This window comes from Zootoca vivipara, chromosome 4 (genome assembly GCF_963506605.1).
Source record: "Zootoca vivipara chromosome 4, rZooViv1.1, whole genome shotgun sequence".
NCBI lineage: Eukaryota > Metazoa > Chordata > Lepidosauria > Squamata > Lacertidae > Zootoca > Zootoca vivipara.
Genome location: NC_083279.1, coordinates 51,683,720 through 51,701,522, shown reverse-complemented (window position 1 = coordinate 51,701,522; position 17,803 = coordinate 51,683,720). Strand labels below are relative to the sequence as shown.

The following is a 17,803-nucleotide window of genomic DNA, read 5'->3' as shown; positions in this document are numbered from 1 at the left end:
GCACAATTTGTTCTTGGAAATATATTTTGTCTGAGAAATAATATTTAATGAAATTCAGTCAGAATCTAATGTCAACTGTAACAGGTTAGTGCTCCTGTGAACATGTCTCTACATTTTTGTCACAATTTGATATGAATTAAATGTCAGTACTTTTTACACAGGAGTTGGTGTATTCACTAGCAGAGCAATCCAAACCCCTCTTGCACTATATTGGGGTGGGTGGGCTTGGATTAGGTGGAGCTGCCCCTCCAACCAGCTCTCCTGGCTTATCTGAGAGAAAATCCCAAAATGGGACTTTGCAAGGGAAGGGACAGGGCTGAGCTGCCCCATGAGCCATTGGATCCTTAGCCAGTCTCACAGCTGTTGCGTGCCAGTGTTGGCCAAAACAGCCTTGCTGTAGCTACAACAGTGTTTCCGCTGCTCCACAAAGCCATTATGGCAGAGTGGAAGGGAGTTACAATTGTCCCCGTAATGTGTTAGTTTACTGAGCAATATAGAGTATGGTGTATTGGGGGTGGTGTGTGTGTGTGTGTGAAAGAAAGAGGGGGACTTTAACAACATAAGGGGGGTACATGTAAGAATAAACAGGACCTCTTCCACCCACAGCTGTTGCTGAAGTGGCTAAAGGAGGAATGTGCACTGAATTAGGACTCATGCAAGAAGTCAGTTACTTGCATTGAAAGCCCCTCAGAGGAATATGTTTTAATATTTCATTGCACACACATCTGCAAGCTGCACAGAAGCTTCGAAACAGAGCGTACTAGAAAATAATATAAAATACTTCAAAACCGTCTTTTATTCAGCATAATCATGTATCTCAAACAAAATCACTTGCTACCGGTAGTTGGCATTAGTAAAAAATTGCAACGAAAATAGCTCTGCTTAGTTAAAACTTGATGTGCATAATAAAAATTTTATCTGGTAAAACTGGATACATTATTGTTTACACTGTTTACTGAGCTTAGAATTCCAAATACAAATTGCATCTCAAACAACATAACTCATAAGTAATTATTATCAGGTAGTCAAATGCCAAAAGCTATGGTGTTACAAGGAGAAATCCACATCACAGTTAAATAATATGATCATGAATAGAAAGTCATTTGACATTCAAGTTATGTATATTATTTCCAAAAGTTGCTGATTGTTTTCTGTGACATTGTATTCATCTACATTGTTTTTTATCTGGTCAACAAGACATAGTAATACGCTCAGAATTTTGCTTTTTTGATTTATTCTCTCTGAGTATCACTTTGTGCTATACAGTAACAACATGTTTTAATCTGCTCATACTTACTGTTGAAAACCCCAGCTACAGGTGCATTTACCTGTATGAGGCACACAACACTGAGTATACAGTTGATGTCCACAATCAGTGCATTTTAATGTGTGCATATAAAACATTTAAATGTGTATATTAAATACGTAATATATATAAAGAGGCTTTAAAGCATAAGAATCCAGCACTGCATAAACACTAATAGGAAGTAGAGCAGCCAATTATTTGGAGAGCTTTGTGCTAACCACTTGTGGAGTGCTGAGACGTACACTGAGGGGTAATGTAATTAACTGGAATGAAGCCATTAATTTGTTTATTTTAATTTATTCATACTTAGATTTTGTACTAATAAAATTACAGAATAAAACTTAATTCCTGGAGATCAAGTCATGAAGTACCTAAATCATTGTCCAAGGCAGTTCTTAACCTTACAGATGCGTATGATTCCTACTCCTTCATGGCTCCATTGCCTACTGCTTCAGTAATATTGGAATGAGGGAAGGTGCCAATAACATGGTCATTTTCTGGGCCAATGTCTAAACACTACTACAACTACCATTTGGTTCTTCCCTCCCCTGAACAGTTGGCATTCCAACTGGTCACCCTAAGAACACTTGCATAACTTCATGATGGAAGGGCCAATTGAATGGTTATTTCCCATGCCAGTGGCACCAGCTGCCAGTGAGATCATGGTTTGCATAAGAAGTATTTCTTTTGCCTGATCTTCCATGTTTAAGCATTCAAACAGCTGTTATTTGGCTGCTTCCTTCTCTCCCTGAACGTTTGCCATTCCAGCTGGTCACTCTTAAGAACAAGTATGTTAAGTTTAAAAATTAGAACCTGAGTTTGCATGTTTTCAGCTTCCTTCCTAATCCCTTCCCCTTTTGTGTTAGACCGTTCTTGGTTACAAGATTACAGTCTTGCTTTTTAACATTTGAACAGTGCACAGTACATTTTAGGCACTCTTATAAATGTTTATTAATAATAGAGCATCATGGGATGGAACTTCACAGAAGAACACGCACCGTAAAGAGCTGGTACTTATCCATATTTAAGGTTTTCGGTACTTAAGACTTCAAATCTTGGAAGTGGTTTCTTGGCACTGCTTCATGGGTTCTGGACATTTAAAATATTTTCCTTAATCTGAATTAGTGTTCCACTTAAGACCTGAGTCCTATACATGGTTAGATCTCTAGCTCTTATTTGATGGTTCTGTAGCATGAAGTAGACAGCTAATTTATCCCATCAATTTTTTCCCCCATACAGGAAGCTGGTTTATTATATTTTTATCATAGTGGAATTTACTGGTAATTATGCATTTCAGGACGTATGAATAATCCAACTACTGCATGAGTTATGTTTTGAAGCCTCCTGTTTTCAGGATTTGTACCAGTTATTTCTTTCAACTGAAAGAAGATGAGTCAAGCAAACTCATCACAACTTCCTGAATTATTCCAACTACCCTTGACATATTTTTTTCTCTGTCAGTGGACATCTACATGTTGGTTAGGTGGTTTTTTTTAAATGTAGCTGCTTTTAATCATATGTGATGGCATTATTTTACAATTTAAAATGTTGGTAAAATAATCCATATTTGCCAAGCAATATCCTAGGATATCTGATCCTATGGACCCAGTTCAGAGTAATGCTTGGGCACTTTAAGGAAATACTTTATGATGAATAATTATTGGGAGTTAGTGTTGACTCTATTGAGCAATGCGAACAATTTTGTTGTTTGAGATAGGACCAAAGAGTCAAGTAGTTAGTTAGCCTATGTTTTGAACATGGCAGGTTGCAGACAGCTAACAGGAGCTTTGAATGAAAATGAACTCCCCCATTGTTTACTCAAATAGAAAATATAGAGCCAGTGCTAATTCGGTTTCATTCTACATTTTTATTTGTGTGTGTGGTTTGAAGCAAAGGTGAGGAACCGAGAGCCAATTTCTAGCCCTCAAAGCTCTTCTCAAGCCATGCCCTTCACTGGCCCTACTTCATACCCTGATTGTTTTTGCATGGCTGGCATGGCCCCTCCCATCATTGGCATGGTTGCCCCAAAGTGAGTGCATCCCTTAAGGATTCCATCTTCTAAAGGAATGCCAGGAGCTCTGTTTCTACAAGATCGTATTTCTGGCAACAGCCTATGGCTGCTCTATATAAATGGCCAAGCATACTGTGTCAGTATATGAATGTTATAATACAGCTTTTGTTATTTGTTGTGAAGAACGTGTCCAAATATGGCAGATGTGGAAAGTGGTCTGTAATGTTGGAGATGTTTTCCACGCTGTATGATTTTAGTGGAGAGTAGCCATTGAAGAGAGAGGTGTCTAAAACAGCAATGTATGTGATCATGTTTCTGTCTCTGCATGGCATCTTTAATTTGCCTTGTGCTTCATTGTCGTGGCTGCTGTAGATAGTTAAGCTTTGTTCTCGTATCTGGCCATTGATCTCACTTTTTATCTGTAGTCTTCGCAGTCCCCAAATGGTCAGAAATTTTGCTGACAGAGGAATTCTGCCACAAAGTGAGAGCTTCAGGTCATACACAGCTGTAAAGTTCAACAGCATTCTCAACATGGATGTTTCCGTGAACCAAATTGTCAGATTATTGTAGTAGCTTTTGTCTATTGTATAGGGCAAAACAGTCTTGCAATTGCAGATCAGATTTGCCAGACTGTAATCGCAGTCATTGTCACTAATATCATCAGGACATGTGCAGTTACGAATTGTGGTTTCCTTGGTGAAAATAAGAGTATTATTCTTTTGGCCTTGTACAAAACTATCCAGACAGAAGCCTAAGAAGCCAACCAAAAAGAGATGGTGTCCATGGGCCAATACTGCCATCATTATTACAGTGTTCTTAGCCACAAGAACCTCACTTCATTAAATCAGTAGATCTGATGACTGCAACCTACAGAGAATAAAAGTAAGATGATTATTACCATACAGTACACCCCCCACAATTTTCCTACCTTGTCTATTTATAGCTGGTTTCCATCGGTCTAAGCAGGCCCAAATTACTAAGAGTTGAGGGCAGTAATTACTTTTGGAGACCATGAAACCCTCTTTGCAGAACAAGTAGAGATTCGTCCCAGGCTGAAATTCCTGCTTCTGTAGGAATTTGGGTTGTCTTGGTACGTTGGTGTCTCTAGCTGTAAAACTGAGAATAATGATAGATAGATAATTTATTACAGCCGGAGACCAGCATATAAAACACACTTGGGGGTACAATCCCAAAAGGAACACAAACATTTAAAACATTGAACAACAGTAAATTTAAAATTTATAAATGTGATAAGCGTATAGACACTAAAAACTTTGAGAGAAGCTACCGCAGAGACATGACCCGGTATCACCCGAGGGACCGAGTTTGGGGATTTTCTTGATGAACTAGTTTGGATTGGGGGATGATCTGCGCCTACAGATGTGTACACAGAATCTGGCGACCATCCGGGTCGTCTTTTAATCTTTGCCTAACAGGAGAAGATCGAATTTTTGCTTTTCCGGGAGGTCGGTGAGCCTCACCAGCAGGGAATCAATGGTCTCACTACATGCCTCTTCATAAAAGGGACATCTAAAAAATAAGTGCTCTGGGCTTCCTATCTCCCCCAATGAACAGGTGCAAATTCTCTGAGCATATGGGACTTTTTTAAAGGATCCTTCCAGGACGGGCGAGGGCAAAGCCAAGCTTCTGGCAAGAGTAAAAGACCTTCTTGCATTTTTGGATACTAGAAAGAAGAGATATGCTGCCGGTGCGGCTAAATATCTCTCCAGTTTTATAGTCGGGGCACCTTGAGCAATCCTGTTGTCTCTCGGTGTCTATGATTCTTTGCCTAACCATAGCTTTTGCTTGGCTCATCCCCATACTTAGATACTCAGTTTCTCAGTTTCTGAAGGGTGTTCAGGACTGCTGTCTGCCAGCCTGACTGGAACTGGTCACAGAAGATCAGTGGGGCTATTCCTTTGGGGGAGCAGATTCAAAGACAGCCATTTGTAGATTGATGTTAGGCAGATATAAGCCTCCACTCTCATCATCCCCGTTTCTAGTCGACCCTTGCATTTGAAACACATCTGGGGACTTGTAGGAGAGCTCTAAGAAGTTTGGATTGAACTCTCTCAAAGGGGGAGAAAGCAGAGGAAGGCGGGCCCAGAAAGGATCCATAGATGAGCTGTGCCAACATTTTGGCTTTGTATAATTTTAGGGCCGCGGGGAAGAAGAGAGAATAATGATGATATAATTCATAGGGTCGTTGCAAAGACAAATGAGATGGATTAGGAAGTACACTGCACATTGAAACTTTGATAAGAAACAATCATATTTTAATGCTGAACTTTACCGGTCCATACTCCATAGACTTCCAAAGATCAGTTTTTCAATAACTTCCATATAATACAGACTGGAACTTTCCTCTTGGTCTTCTAAGCACTTCCTTTATTCGAGAATAGCTGTGCACAGGCATCAATCAAGACAACATGAAGCTGATTCAGATTTGCAGCAAGTTAGTAAGTTTTATTGGCTTCATCATACACCATAATACGGTAAAACTAAAATACGAGAACAAAATAAAATCCAATAATTCAGAGGATCTGCACTATATTACAATCCAGAGCCAGATGACAGGCACTAGCACAGCATGCTCAGTGTTATAGTTGAACTGATGTTCTCTGCATAGGAATCAGAATGATGACAATGTGACATTTTCCTGATCACTCTATTTCTGCTTGGAGGTGTAAACTGTTTGGCAAGCCTTCATTGCAGAAGAAAGTACAGTCCTTGGGCAGTTGCCCAGGTGTGGTCTCCCATAGAGCAGTGTGTAATGTAGTAGCAAGTTTTTAATACTATATTTTCAATTTGTAATCCTCCTGGGACCTCATGGTAAAGGCAAGGTAAGAGATCTAACAAGTAAACCTCTTTAGGCTGGATAAAGTTGTAGCTGCTTTACTCTTATTTTCCATGAGCTTTTGTGCTAGAAGTCAGTTACTTCCAGGGTTGAATTACAGTTGTGTTGATCCATATTCTGAGGTCCAGGCATCTTATGCTGTGCTTTTGCTTCTTCTAGAATGTGCATCCATTCACACAACTTCTCAAAGGGCAGGCAGTCTTCCAGACATGGGGATGTATGAAATAGGGTAGCCCAAAACATGTATCAAGATGCGGGGACATATGAATTTTACTTCCTTATTCAATCGATTCATGCAGTACTGTGTATAGGGAACTAGTAGCCAACATCAGCTTTGTTTCAAGGTAGTACCCCAGCATACATTTCAAATCTTCTGCATCACAGAATATTCTGTTCCTCATGATGATCAGGGTATGATATTCAGAAGACATCATAGCCATTTATCCTATGTTGCCTTGTAAGAATGAAATATTCTTTCAAGGACAGAATACGTAGGATCAGGGGAGTTTAAAAGTAGTGCCCAAAGAAGAGTAAACACCTTGTTCATACAGGATAACTTCCAGATAAGTACACCAAATTCTTTAGTGGAAGTTAGCTGCTATAGCTTGCTTGGCATATAAATCCATTTGAGGCACTTCCATTTTTAGCAGGGTGAGTGAGAAATAAAATATGCCCTAAAGCTGTCTCCACTCTACTCTCTCATATATTCCCCCATCCAAATAAGTGAGAATGGTGTTTTCTACCTTTTAAAACCCAATATTTAGTTCAGACTCTTTGTGGATATCTCTTCTACAACATACCAGAGATGCCAATAAAATGCAGTTAATACTAAACAAAGGTCAAATTCATCTCACCTGCAACACTTTTGAGGTTAATTGAGTTACTTCAGTAATAAATCTGGTCACAAATGTCCATGAGCCCAATCATGCATTAACAAGCAGATCCAATTACAACATTTTCCTGTCAGTGTTTTCTCATTTTTTAGCTTGGTTTCTAGGCTCGGTTAAGTCAACTAAATCAAAACATCTACAGTACCACTATTGTGCTATATATAGACTAATATTTCACTCGCACTTTGTTTAGCTCTGAACTTGTTTATCTATTTGCCAAGTAACATGCTGCAACACAACAGACCTAGAAAATGTTTTAATAATTGCAGCATGAACTGCACTACAGTAATTTTTAATGAAGGAGCACATAGGCATCACTTGCAGGGAATATTAGAGCAGGGGGGGGGTTGTGGGGTTTTAGCCCTCACTTCACTTAATTGTTCCATCTACCAATCGGCAAAAAGGGAATATATATTGGAACCTGCTGAAGCAGAAAATTCAAATGACACTCCCTCTACAGTGAAAATAAAATGGATTAACTTATTGACCATTCATGGCTTTTAAAATGATGCCCGAAATCTTCCACCTAAGGCAGCAGCCTCATTCTGCCTAATGCTATGGCTAGCCCAGCTGGGCAGGCAAAAGGAGTAGCTAAGGAGGCATGCAACTTGTCCCTAGATTTTCTTAAAGAGTGGCAGCGGAGGCTTCTATGGCTGCCACTTGTTTCCGAGTTTCTGTGTATCCTCTCTAGTTGGAGCAAAATAGAAAAAAATTCCTTCAGTAGCACCTTAAAGACCAACTAAGTTTTTATTTTGGTATGAGCTTTCGTGTGCATGCACACTTCTTCAGATACATACTTCTGAAGAAGTGTGCATGCACATGAAAGCTCATACCAAAATAAAAACTTAGTTGGTCTTTAAGGTGCTACTGAAGGAATTTTTTTCTATTTTGCTTCGACTCAGACCAACACGGCTACCTACCTGTAACTCTCTAGTTGGAGTAAAGGTGATGCACCATTGTGTGTGAGGGATGGTATTAAGAAAAAGGGGATCGAATGTGGCTACTGTTTCTGGTTTATTCTATCCAGGCTTAGTACCTTTGTGATACCACCTGAAGCAGCCCATGTGTTTGAGTATCATAATCTGCTATTATGAATAATAACACCAGTAAAAATACTATATTTGAGAATCAACTTTCTTATATCTATTTACTCACCTTAGCTTTGCTTTGTTCATATCATGCTTTCAAAACCAGCACCACTTCACATTTGACTTGACTCGCTATGCTTGAGCAGAGTTCTTCCATACAAGCAGTACACTCATATCTTGAAGCTGCAAGAAGAGTTACTTTTAGAAATGTTCTCTCACCTTTTCTGGCTCTCTCTGCAACACAAACTAGTGTCGGTGAGTCCTGAAGTTTCTCTGTGCTTCAGCAAGTACCACCCTGAGCCACATACTCTTCCTCTGATAATTTTTCACCACCCACACTGCACTGATATTTGATCCAAGGGTTACCTACATGGCTGTGCGTGTTTCAAGACTCCTACTCAAACTACTTTACTGCTTGCATCATTCGGCATTTTGAAAAATAGTTTCCCTGTTGGCAAGCTGCTCTTTATGAGAGTGGAAAATCTGTTTGACTACAATGACAAAGTCTGTTACGATCAATCACCGGCTCCTGTTTTTTAATGCATCTTTTGAATGGCTATTAGAATGGGGAACAGAGAATACTTGCTGGAACTCAGACATATAAAAACCAGCTACTTGCCATTTAAGAAGAATAGTTTTTAAACAGAAATTTCTCATTATCTGTAACCTATGTAACTTTAAAGAAGTGCAGGAAGTGGCTTTCTTATACAACAATGCTAAAGCATCCACAACACCAGAAAAACAGAAATAGCATCTTTTCTGGATAAATATTCAAAAGATCTGGAGCACTATCAAAAAATTCTCACATCAGCACTCATAACCAAATTTCAGATAGGTCAGGATTTTATTTGACTGGTAATAACAAATAACAAGGCTAGTTATTCTGACGTTCATTCACGGATATACATTTAATAATAATAATAATAATAATAATAAGTAAAGGCGCCCCTGACCATCAGGTCCAGTCGTGTCCGATTCTGGGGTTGCGGCGCTCATCTCGCTCTATAGGCCGAGGGAGCCGGCGTTTGTCCACAGACAGCTTCCGGGTCATGTGGCCAGCATGACAAAGCTGCTTCTGGCGAACCAGAGCAGCGCACGGAAACGCCATTTACCTTCCCGCCGGAGCGGTCCCTATTTATCTACTTGCACTTTGATGTGCTTTTGAACTGCTAGGTGGGCAGGAGCTGGGACCGAGCAACGGGAGCTCACCCCGTTGCAGGGATTCGAACCGCCGACCTTCTGATCAGCAAGCCCTAGACTCTGTGGTTTAACCCACAGCGCCACCTGGGTCCCTATTAATAATAATAATAATAATTTATTTATTTATTTATTCCCCGGCCAGGGCCGGGATCAGGGCAGCTAACACCAAATATGAATTACAATAAAACGAAATAGAAACAACAAACAAGCAAAAAGTTAATTAAAATATGGCTTAAAATGCAGCCTCATTTTAGTAGTAGCCCATAAATGAAGACCATAAAGGAAGGAAACATCAGATATTCACCTGAGCCAGCTATCTATAGTGCTACTACATTGAGGCTTTTATTGGCCTGTATCTTCATTTGCAGTTATATTGATCTCTTTTACCTCCTGAAATATACTCGGAGTCAAGAGTGAATTTCATGCTCTTTATTCAGCTCATAGTCATCAAGGAGGAGAAGAGAAGACGAATGGCTCTTTTCCCCAAACCATCTGCTTATATACATTATTTACACAATGGGCCTTGCGTGATTGGCTACTTCAGGGCTACACCTGTGGGCCAATTATATTGTGGATTGACTTCTGCCTGCAGCCTGATTGGCTGCTCCTACAGGCCAATCAGGTAGCAGATTCACTTCTGCCAGCCGCCTGATTGGCTGCTCCAGCAGGCCAATCAGGTTGCGGATTCACTTCCACCTGGAGTTGGATTGGGTAGCTCCCGCTGATTCTGAATCCTATTGTTCTAGGATTCAGCTCAGTACATAACACCTCCATTTCTTGCTTCAGGTGTTTAGATCCTATTTGAAAACCAGGGGGTATAAAAACTGTCACTATTTACATATTTAGATAATATTTTTCCTTCAACAACCCCCTGGACTGGTTGGATGCAGAGGAATGGTGGGAATAACCAGCTGGGGAACATCATCAAGGGAAGAAGGCTCAGAGATGGAAGGTGGGAACACAATGATGAGTGATCCGAGAGAAAAGAGGGAGAAGTCTGGGAGGAGGAGTTATAGGAAGTTGAATAGGTAACGGGTCTTAGTGATCTGGGAGAGTCTGTGGCAGAGAAGTCCAGAATCAGAGGCAGAAGCTGAAGCAGGGGAGGAGATCAAGAGGCAGAGATGAGTCAAGCTGGTGAAGAGTCATGGGTGTCTTCCCTTAGCTTCCCTCCACCCGCCTCCCAGAACCAGATGGGACAGCTGCATATTCCTGCATTGCAGGTGGTTGGACTACTAGATGATCCTCGGAGTCCCTTCCAACTCTATAAGTATATGATTCTATGTTTCTCTATACATGCCTGGCCTGGCCTTAAGAAAATTCCAATTTCATAATATATTGGGGCAAATTTGTGTTGTGTAAACAACACAATTATAAAAAGCCAGATTTAAGGTAAAGGTAAAGGGACCCCTGACCATTAGGTCCAGTCGTGACCCACTCTGGGGTTGCGGCAGTCATCTTGCATTATTGGCCGAGGGAGCTGGCGTAAAGTTTCCAGGTCATGTGGCCAGCATGACAAAGCCACTTCTGGCGAACCAGAGCAGCGCACAGAAACGCCGTTTACCTTCCCGCTGTAGCGGTACCTATTTATCTACTTGCACTTTGACGTGCTTTTGAACTGCTAGGTTGGCAGGAGCTGGGACCGAGCAACAGGAGCTCACCCCGTCGCGGGGATTCGAACCGCCGACCTTCTGATCGGCAAGCTCTAAGCTCTGTGGTTTAACCCACAGTGCCACCCGCATCCACAGATTTAAGGTAATAGCCAACATTTGTCATACTTAGAGTAGACCCATTAAAAATATTTGTTACAATTTATTTCAATTGACAATCCAACAGCTAGTTTTGTGTAAACACTGTGTATGACTAGCCCATATTATTTTATAAACAGAAACTAGCTGGCCCTGCTATGCGTTGCTGTGGGTCATCCCTGTGATTCCCCCCACCCTGTCCCGATCCATGACATATCCCACCCCTCCTCCCTCCAACCCCCTGGCTCATCCCTGTGTTTCGGTAGGACACCCTTCCCTCTGTTTTCCCCGGGGAGTGTTGTCCCCTCCCCCCTGTATTGCCATACATTGGCCCCTGCGCAGGCATCGTGAACATTTTTATATATTTAGATTAAATTTTTTTGAAATAAGAACATGAGACGCAGAAGTTATTATTGTTTAATTTTATTTTTGGGGTTGTCATTTATTTTGGTGGGTATTGTATGATTTGGGCATTGTTGTGTGTTTTAGTTTGTGTGTGTGTGTGTGTGTATTTTGTTATTTGGATTTTCTAATTTTGGAGTAGGTGACCCAGAGAACCTAGAGAACTACTTTAATAATCCCGACCGGGGGGGGGGGGATCAAATAGCAAAGACCCACAGCCCTATAGCAACAGAAGGCGAGATCCGAAGTACCCGAGCTGTTCGGTTCCATAAAAAACCCAGGAAGTGGCAAGGGGAAGGTAAGGTAAAGGTAAAGGGGCCCCTGACCATTAGGTCCAGTCGTGACCGACTCTGGGGTTGTGCGCTCATCTCACATTATTGGCCGAGGAAGCCGGCGTACAGCTTCCAGATCATGTAGCCAGCATGACAAAGCCGCTTCTGGAGAACCAGAGCAGCACATGGAAACGCCGTTTACCTTCCCGCTGTAGCGGTTCCTATTTATCTACTTGCATTTTGACATGCTTTCAAACAGCTAGGTTGGCAGGAGCTGGGGCCAAGCAACGGGAGCTCACCCCATCACAGGGATTCGAACCACCAACCTTCTAATCAGCAAGCCCTAGGCTCAGTGGTTTAACCACAGCGCCACCTGGGTCCCTAAGGGGAAGGTAGGAGATTGTAAATTGGGGGGGGGGGTTGGTCACTGCAAATATCCAAGGACTTAAACTGGGGAGAGAAAGTGCATGGTTGTTGTTTTTTTAAGATGCAGAGGCTTGCAATCAGTCATAGTATAAAGCGTAGGTTAAAAGGGGCATGAGTGCCCTTACTTAAAATGGCCGCCAGAGCCTCGCATGTGACACAACGCCCGCTAAATTTTAAAGTAAAAACCCCTTGCCGTGCCCCCAAGTGCGTTGCTATGGGTTATCCCCCCCCCCGGCCTAGTGGGGGCCTCGGGGCCTGGCAGGGGCGTACATAAAACAAAGGCCATGCTGCGGCCTGCGATCTGTGCACTTGCCCTCTCCCCCCTGGGCCTAGTGGGGGCCTGTCAGGGGCCTACATAAAACAAATGCCGTGCTACGGCCTGCAACCCGGGCGCTCACCCTTCCCCCCCCCGGGCCTAGTGGGGGCCTGGCAGCCTGGCAGGGGGCTACATAAAACAAAGGCCGTGCTGTGACCTGCAATCCGGGCGCTCGCCCTCTCTGCCCCCCCGGGCCTAGTGGGGGGGTCTAGCAGCCTGGCAGGGACCTAGGGGTCTGATAATGGCCGCCTTGGTGGTTTCAGTTGCTTGGTTGATGATGTCATTATTTGGTTTGTGGGTGTGGTGTAGATTTCACAGGAAGGAACTATGGCAGGAAATCCACTCGAGGGTGCTGTTTTACTTTGTTGAAAAACAGGTTTTTACCTGCGGAGATGTGAGATGTGTGGGTATTTTTTTTCTAACAACACTCGGGGAGTGGCCTGGATCGTTGTGTCAAAATTTCAGGACGATAGGTCAAGCGGTTACGGAGAAAAGTGGAGCCCACACTTTCATGATTTTTACATCCTATATAATAAAATGCAGTGTCTCCGTGTCCACGTTTTCCGTGTGTCCCTGGGCTACTGCGCATGTGCCCCAGGGACACAGGGATTGGAGGCAGAGACTTGGAACGCACACTCACGCGTGCGCTCCCCCCACCCCGCGTCCCGTTTCCCTGCGGCTGCCAACTGCCGCTCCAGCTGGACAGCACCTCACTGCCCTGAGGCGCCCCATTTAAAACAAACATTAAAACATTAAAACAAATGAGAGTGGGAGAAAGGGGAGAGGCAGAGGAGGAGGCTTGCCGGGCGGAGAGTCCCGAGCCTCTGGGATGCAGCATTGCTCCATAGCAGTTTGACTCCTCCTCCTCCTGCCGTGGCTCTGCGCCTGGAACCGGCTGCTGCTGCTGCTGCTGAACACTGACAAAGCACCCAGCAGTGCCACGTCAGGAGGAGGAGGATTCAAAGTTCTACGGAGCACTGCTGAGTCCCAGAGGCTCAGGACTCCCCGACCCGGCAAGCCTCCTCCTCCTCCTCCTCCTCCTCCTCCTCCTCCTCCTCCTCCTCCTCCTCCTCCTCCTCCTCCTCCTCCTCCTGCCCCAGCTCAGCACCCTCCCCGCGAATGTGCAACTCTGAGGAGGCGTTATGCACACCTCCTGAAACCGACACCCGCTGCCTCACACTGCGCGGGAAATGCTTTTCGCCCCCTCTCTCCCCTCTTTCCTGCCTCTCTTCCTCCTGCTCCCTCTTTCCTTCCTTCCTTCCCATCTTTCTTTCTCTCCCTCAATCTTATTCTTTCTTTCCCTCTCCTTCCTTCCTTCTTTCTCCCTTTCTATCTTCTCTCCCTCTTTCTTTTTATTTCCTTTATTCCCTTCCTTCTTTCCTACTCTTCTTTCTCTCCCCTCTTTCCTGCCTCTCTCCCTCCTGCTCCCTCTTTCCTTCCGTCCTTCCCATCTTTCTTTCTCTCCCTCATTCTTATTCTTTCTTTCCCTCTCCTTCCTTCCTTCTTTCTCCCTTTCTGTCTTCTCTCCCTATTTCTTTCTTTTTCTTTCCTTCTTTATTCCCTTCCTTCTTTCCTACTCTTCTTTCTCTCCCCTTTTTTCTGCCTCTCTCCCTCCTGCTCCCTGTTTTCTTCCTTCCTTCCTTCCTTCCTTCCTTCCTTCCTTCCTTCCTTCCTTCCTTCCTTCCTTCCTTCCCATCTTTCTTTCTCTCCATCATTTTTATTTTTTCTTTCCCTCTCCTTCCTTCTTTCTCCCTTTCTATCTTCTCTCCCTCTTTCTTTTTTATTTCCTTCTTTATTCCCTTCCTTATTTCCTACTCTTCTTTCTCTCCCCTCTTTCCTTCCTCTCTCTCTCCTGCTCTCTTTTCTTCCTTCCTTCCTTCCTTCCTTCCTTCCTTCCTTCCTTCCTTCCTTCCTTCCTTCCTTCCCATCTTTCTTCCTCTCCCTCATTCTTATTATTTCTTTCTTCCTCATTCTTATTCTCCGAACCCCCGGGATGTTCTAGCGTCCGTTTACTCAACGGGCTGAATTACACTAGTTTTTTAATATATAGATGAGCAACAATAATAAGTTTACAAATAATAAGTAGAGGGGAGGGGAAGGAAACAAACAAAAAAGTGTCAAAATACCAAAACCTTGTACAGTAGTTGATATAAAAAGTAATCTGCTTTCAAAGAGCAGTTAAGTACCGTAGAAGTCTTAAAACAGTACTTTCCCAAGTTTAATATACTGTACATTATTTAGGCCTTGTGGTTGGTTCTGTGGTGAAGCATGAAACTGCCTAGATAAGATGGAATTAAATTGGGAGCTTGTTATAAATAACATTCCAGTAGGACTAGATAGTAGTCCCCTGATCCTTTTAAAAAAAATAGAGGGGAAAACCCAACCACTAGTTTTCTGTAAATAAATTCTAGGACTTGTTTTGCTGTCATGACTGCAAAAGCCTCCAGGATGAGTTTGTGCAAATGTTTTGTCTCACTGTTAATTCCACCAGGCCAATGAACATCCTGTTCAAAAACATAGATCTGTAAGGGCTTTATTTCTGAGAAAATGGTTTGGTTTTTTTAATATCCCTGGCATACAAAACCCCTTTGGGGTCTCACTTCACAATATACTACACAGTGGGTCAGTTTGGATGCAAAAGCAAACAGTGGTTGGGTACTACCGGTATGTGAATGAGTTTATGCACGCCCTCCTTTCCTTGTGCACTCTGTGATTCAGTACTGTATGTCCATTCTTGGTTTGCAGCAAACCGTCATTTGTTGTTGCAACCAACCTGGCAAAATAATTTATGCTTGCTGTGCAAACCAAGATCAAACTTTGATTTACAATCATGGTTTGCAAGGCAAGACCAAAGCCATAGTTTTGTTTTGTTTTTGCCTCAGATGTAATTGCAAACAATGGTTTGCTTACAAGCATGGACATACAGCACATGAGGGGAAGATGCAAAGTATGAGGAAGCCTACAAGCCCAAGGCTTATTCTAAGGCTATGGTGGGGGTCTTATGTTTTGAACCAAGCCACTGAGAAAGTTGCTTGCAAAGTTATGACAGTTTGTGATGGAAGCGTCCTGTGATATCATATTAACAAGCATCCAGAAAGTAAGTATTGTAACTCTCACTGCCAAATTCACATAGGGGATTACTTCTTTGAAAAATGCTTCCCCCCAGATCTCTCTGCATAGGTATGCACTCAGTTGATGCAAATGGTTCCTTCCTGGTGAAATTTTCTGAGCAAGGTAAAGGTAAAATAGCACCTTTAGGAACAAATAACAGCATGGAGGGAATTTCTGGTGGGGAACAGATTAGGGCTGAAAGGGTTAAACCTCTTCTCTCCACATACCATGTCCCAGTCTGGATCAGGGTATCCCACAGCTGGTTATTCTAAACAAATAATGTCTAGCTGTAAGCATGCTTTTTAACACATGCTTATTATAATGTGTAGTGTGGCCCTAAATCTATGTGTATTGTTGTTTTACATTTTTAAGCAACAAGAAAAGACAAGAAAAGGTATAGAGAAAGAATGTGGTTTTTTATTTTTTATATATATACAAAAAGCCTCCCAGGTTTTAGCTCCTGGAATTAGTTTTCTTTTAGATAAACTTGCAGATGCCAGTGGAATGATTGCATTGCCAATGTTTGTTTTACCCAAGCATGTGGTATCATAGCAGCCTGTCACTCCCACTAAATGTTTCTACTGATACTGGAAGAAAGCATTTTCCTAAAGTGGGACTGAAAAAGATAGGAATTCAAAATTTTAACGGGAGGCAATTTAAACATGAAAGCAAGCATGCAAGGGAAATTTATTATCTCCAAAAGAAATAATGATAAACTAAATTTGCCAAGCTGACAACTCTTTTTTGAACTTCCTACATGTTGAAGGAGCACAGTGAGAGTGTAGTCAGGTCTTAAAAACTGTTTGAAATCTGGAAGTATTAGAATTACACCACAAGGTTCTTTACTGGCACTGGAGTAACAACAGCACTTTTCACATGCCCCCTTTCACATATTAGTTGTATCAAGTTAATCTTGAATACAGTACTCTTTTCGTCCCTGACTTGGGCTGCATGTTTGTAGCTTAATGCTTTAACTAAATAGCACAGAAGCCTCTTACAAATAAGACAAATCCTTGAAACATACAGTATGGGTAATTTCCTAAGGAGAGGTTTAACGATAAAAATGAAATTTGATTTTTGCTCTTGTCCCTGTACAGTCAACACAGCTCAGAAAACTAGTCTCTATGAACTTGGAAAGTTTGAGACCAGATGAACTGTTTTTCATTTATTAGCTTCATTGCTTATATAAAGAATGTTAATTCAGAAACAATAATAATAACATGCACACGCAGTGTTCTGATATTAAAAGTCTCTGTCCTGAGTTTACAAACTTATTCACAGGAAAAGCTGCACGGCACTGAAGTCTGAGATTCAGAAAGAGACTTTCAGGAATGAAGCTTAATGACAGAGAAATAATGCTGTTGTGGTAGAAAGCAGCTTGTTTCTTGGGCATTAAGAATTACGCTCTGCTCTTTCTGTAACAGCAGCGCACAAATTTGTTTAGCAACAGAGAAGTACTTACGCTTGTCTGTTGAGTTGTTTGGTGGTGTTGCTCTTCACTGCAGATTTTATCTGTGACTGTACTGGTGCTTTGCTTTCATTTGACAGCCTGGTTAATCAACAAGACCGGTTGGAATGTGTGGTCTTGCACTTACTGTTCTTTTATGTTTTCTGGAGGCTTGCTGCCTGAGCTACCATGACAACCAGGAGAGACGCTTGAGGCCTACACCACTTCATTAATAACTCAGTAAAATAAATACCTGATTTTATTAGCCCCTCTTGCACAGATTGGCAGTTTAAGATTTTGTCTTGGAAATGACAGAAATCATACAGGAAGGCATATGTACAGTTGTAAAACAAAACAGCCACAATCTGAAAGATGTCTGTGACAGAAGAACAGGACACGGAGAGTTCTTCTTTATCTTAACACCATAGGAGCCAACTCCTAGGGGCTGGGGGGAGGGGGTGTTTTCGGACCCCACAATAAAATATTTGATGGGTCTGGACTGCCCCCAAGTTAATGGGTATTGCCATTCAAATGTTGTGCATGATCAATTATGCGGGTTGGGGGGTTTCCTAAGGCCCCCCAATATTTTATTCAAGTTGGCACTCCTGCTTAGCACTTCTTGTGCAGAATAGTTACAGGTTTGGAACAGGTGACAGCAATCAAGGGGCACTGAGATTGGTGTGGAAGCAGAGGGGGCATATATTCAGACTGTGTTGCATATGTAAACCTCCC

The 17,803-nt window shown here is 42.4% G+C and overlaps 1 protein-coding gene across 9 annotated transcripts; it reads right to left on the bottom strand.

Annotated features, from left to right (window-relative positions):
- Positions 1–778: 778 nt before the first annotated feature.
- On the bottom strand, positions 779–17,177 carry C4H21orf62 (chromosome 4 C21orf62 homolog). 9 transcript variants are annotated; one of them, XM_060273601.1, is made up of 6 exons: positions 17,087–17,162; positions 10,121–10,149; positions 9,657–9,739; positions 8,220–8,386; positions 4,318–5,719; positions 779–4,184 (listed from the first exon to the last, which is right to left on the bottom strand). In XM_060273601.1, exon 6 carries the CDS (start codon positions 4,118–4,120, stop codon positions 3,455–3,457), a length of 666 nt encoding a protein of 221 aa, XP_060129584.1. In that variant the 5' UTR covers positions 4,121–4,184; positions 4,318–5,719; positions 8,220–8,386; positions 9,657–9,739; positions 10,121–10,149; positions 17,087–17,162; the 3' UTR covers positions 779–3,454. The 9 variants fall into 9 exon arrangements, with proteins under 9 accessions (XP_060129584.1, XP_034971533.1, XP_060129580.1 ...); XM_035115642.2 differs by having other exon boundaries at positions 779–4,433; positions 5,611–5,719; XM_060273597.1 differs by having other exon boundaries at positions 779–5,719.
- Positions 17,178–17,803: the final 626 nt, after the last annotated feature.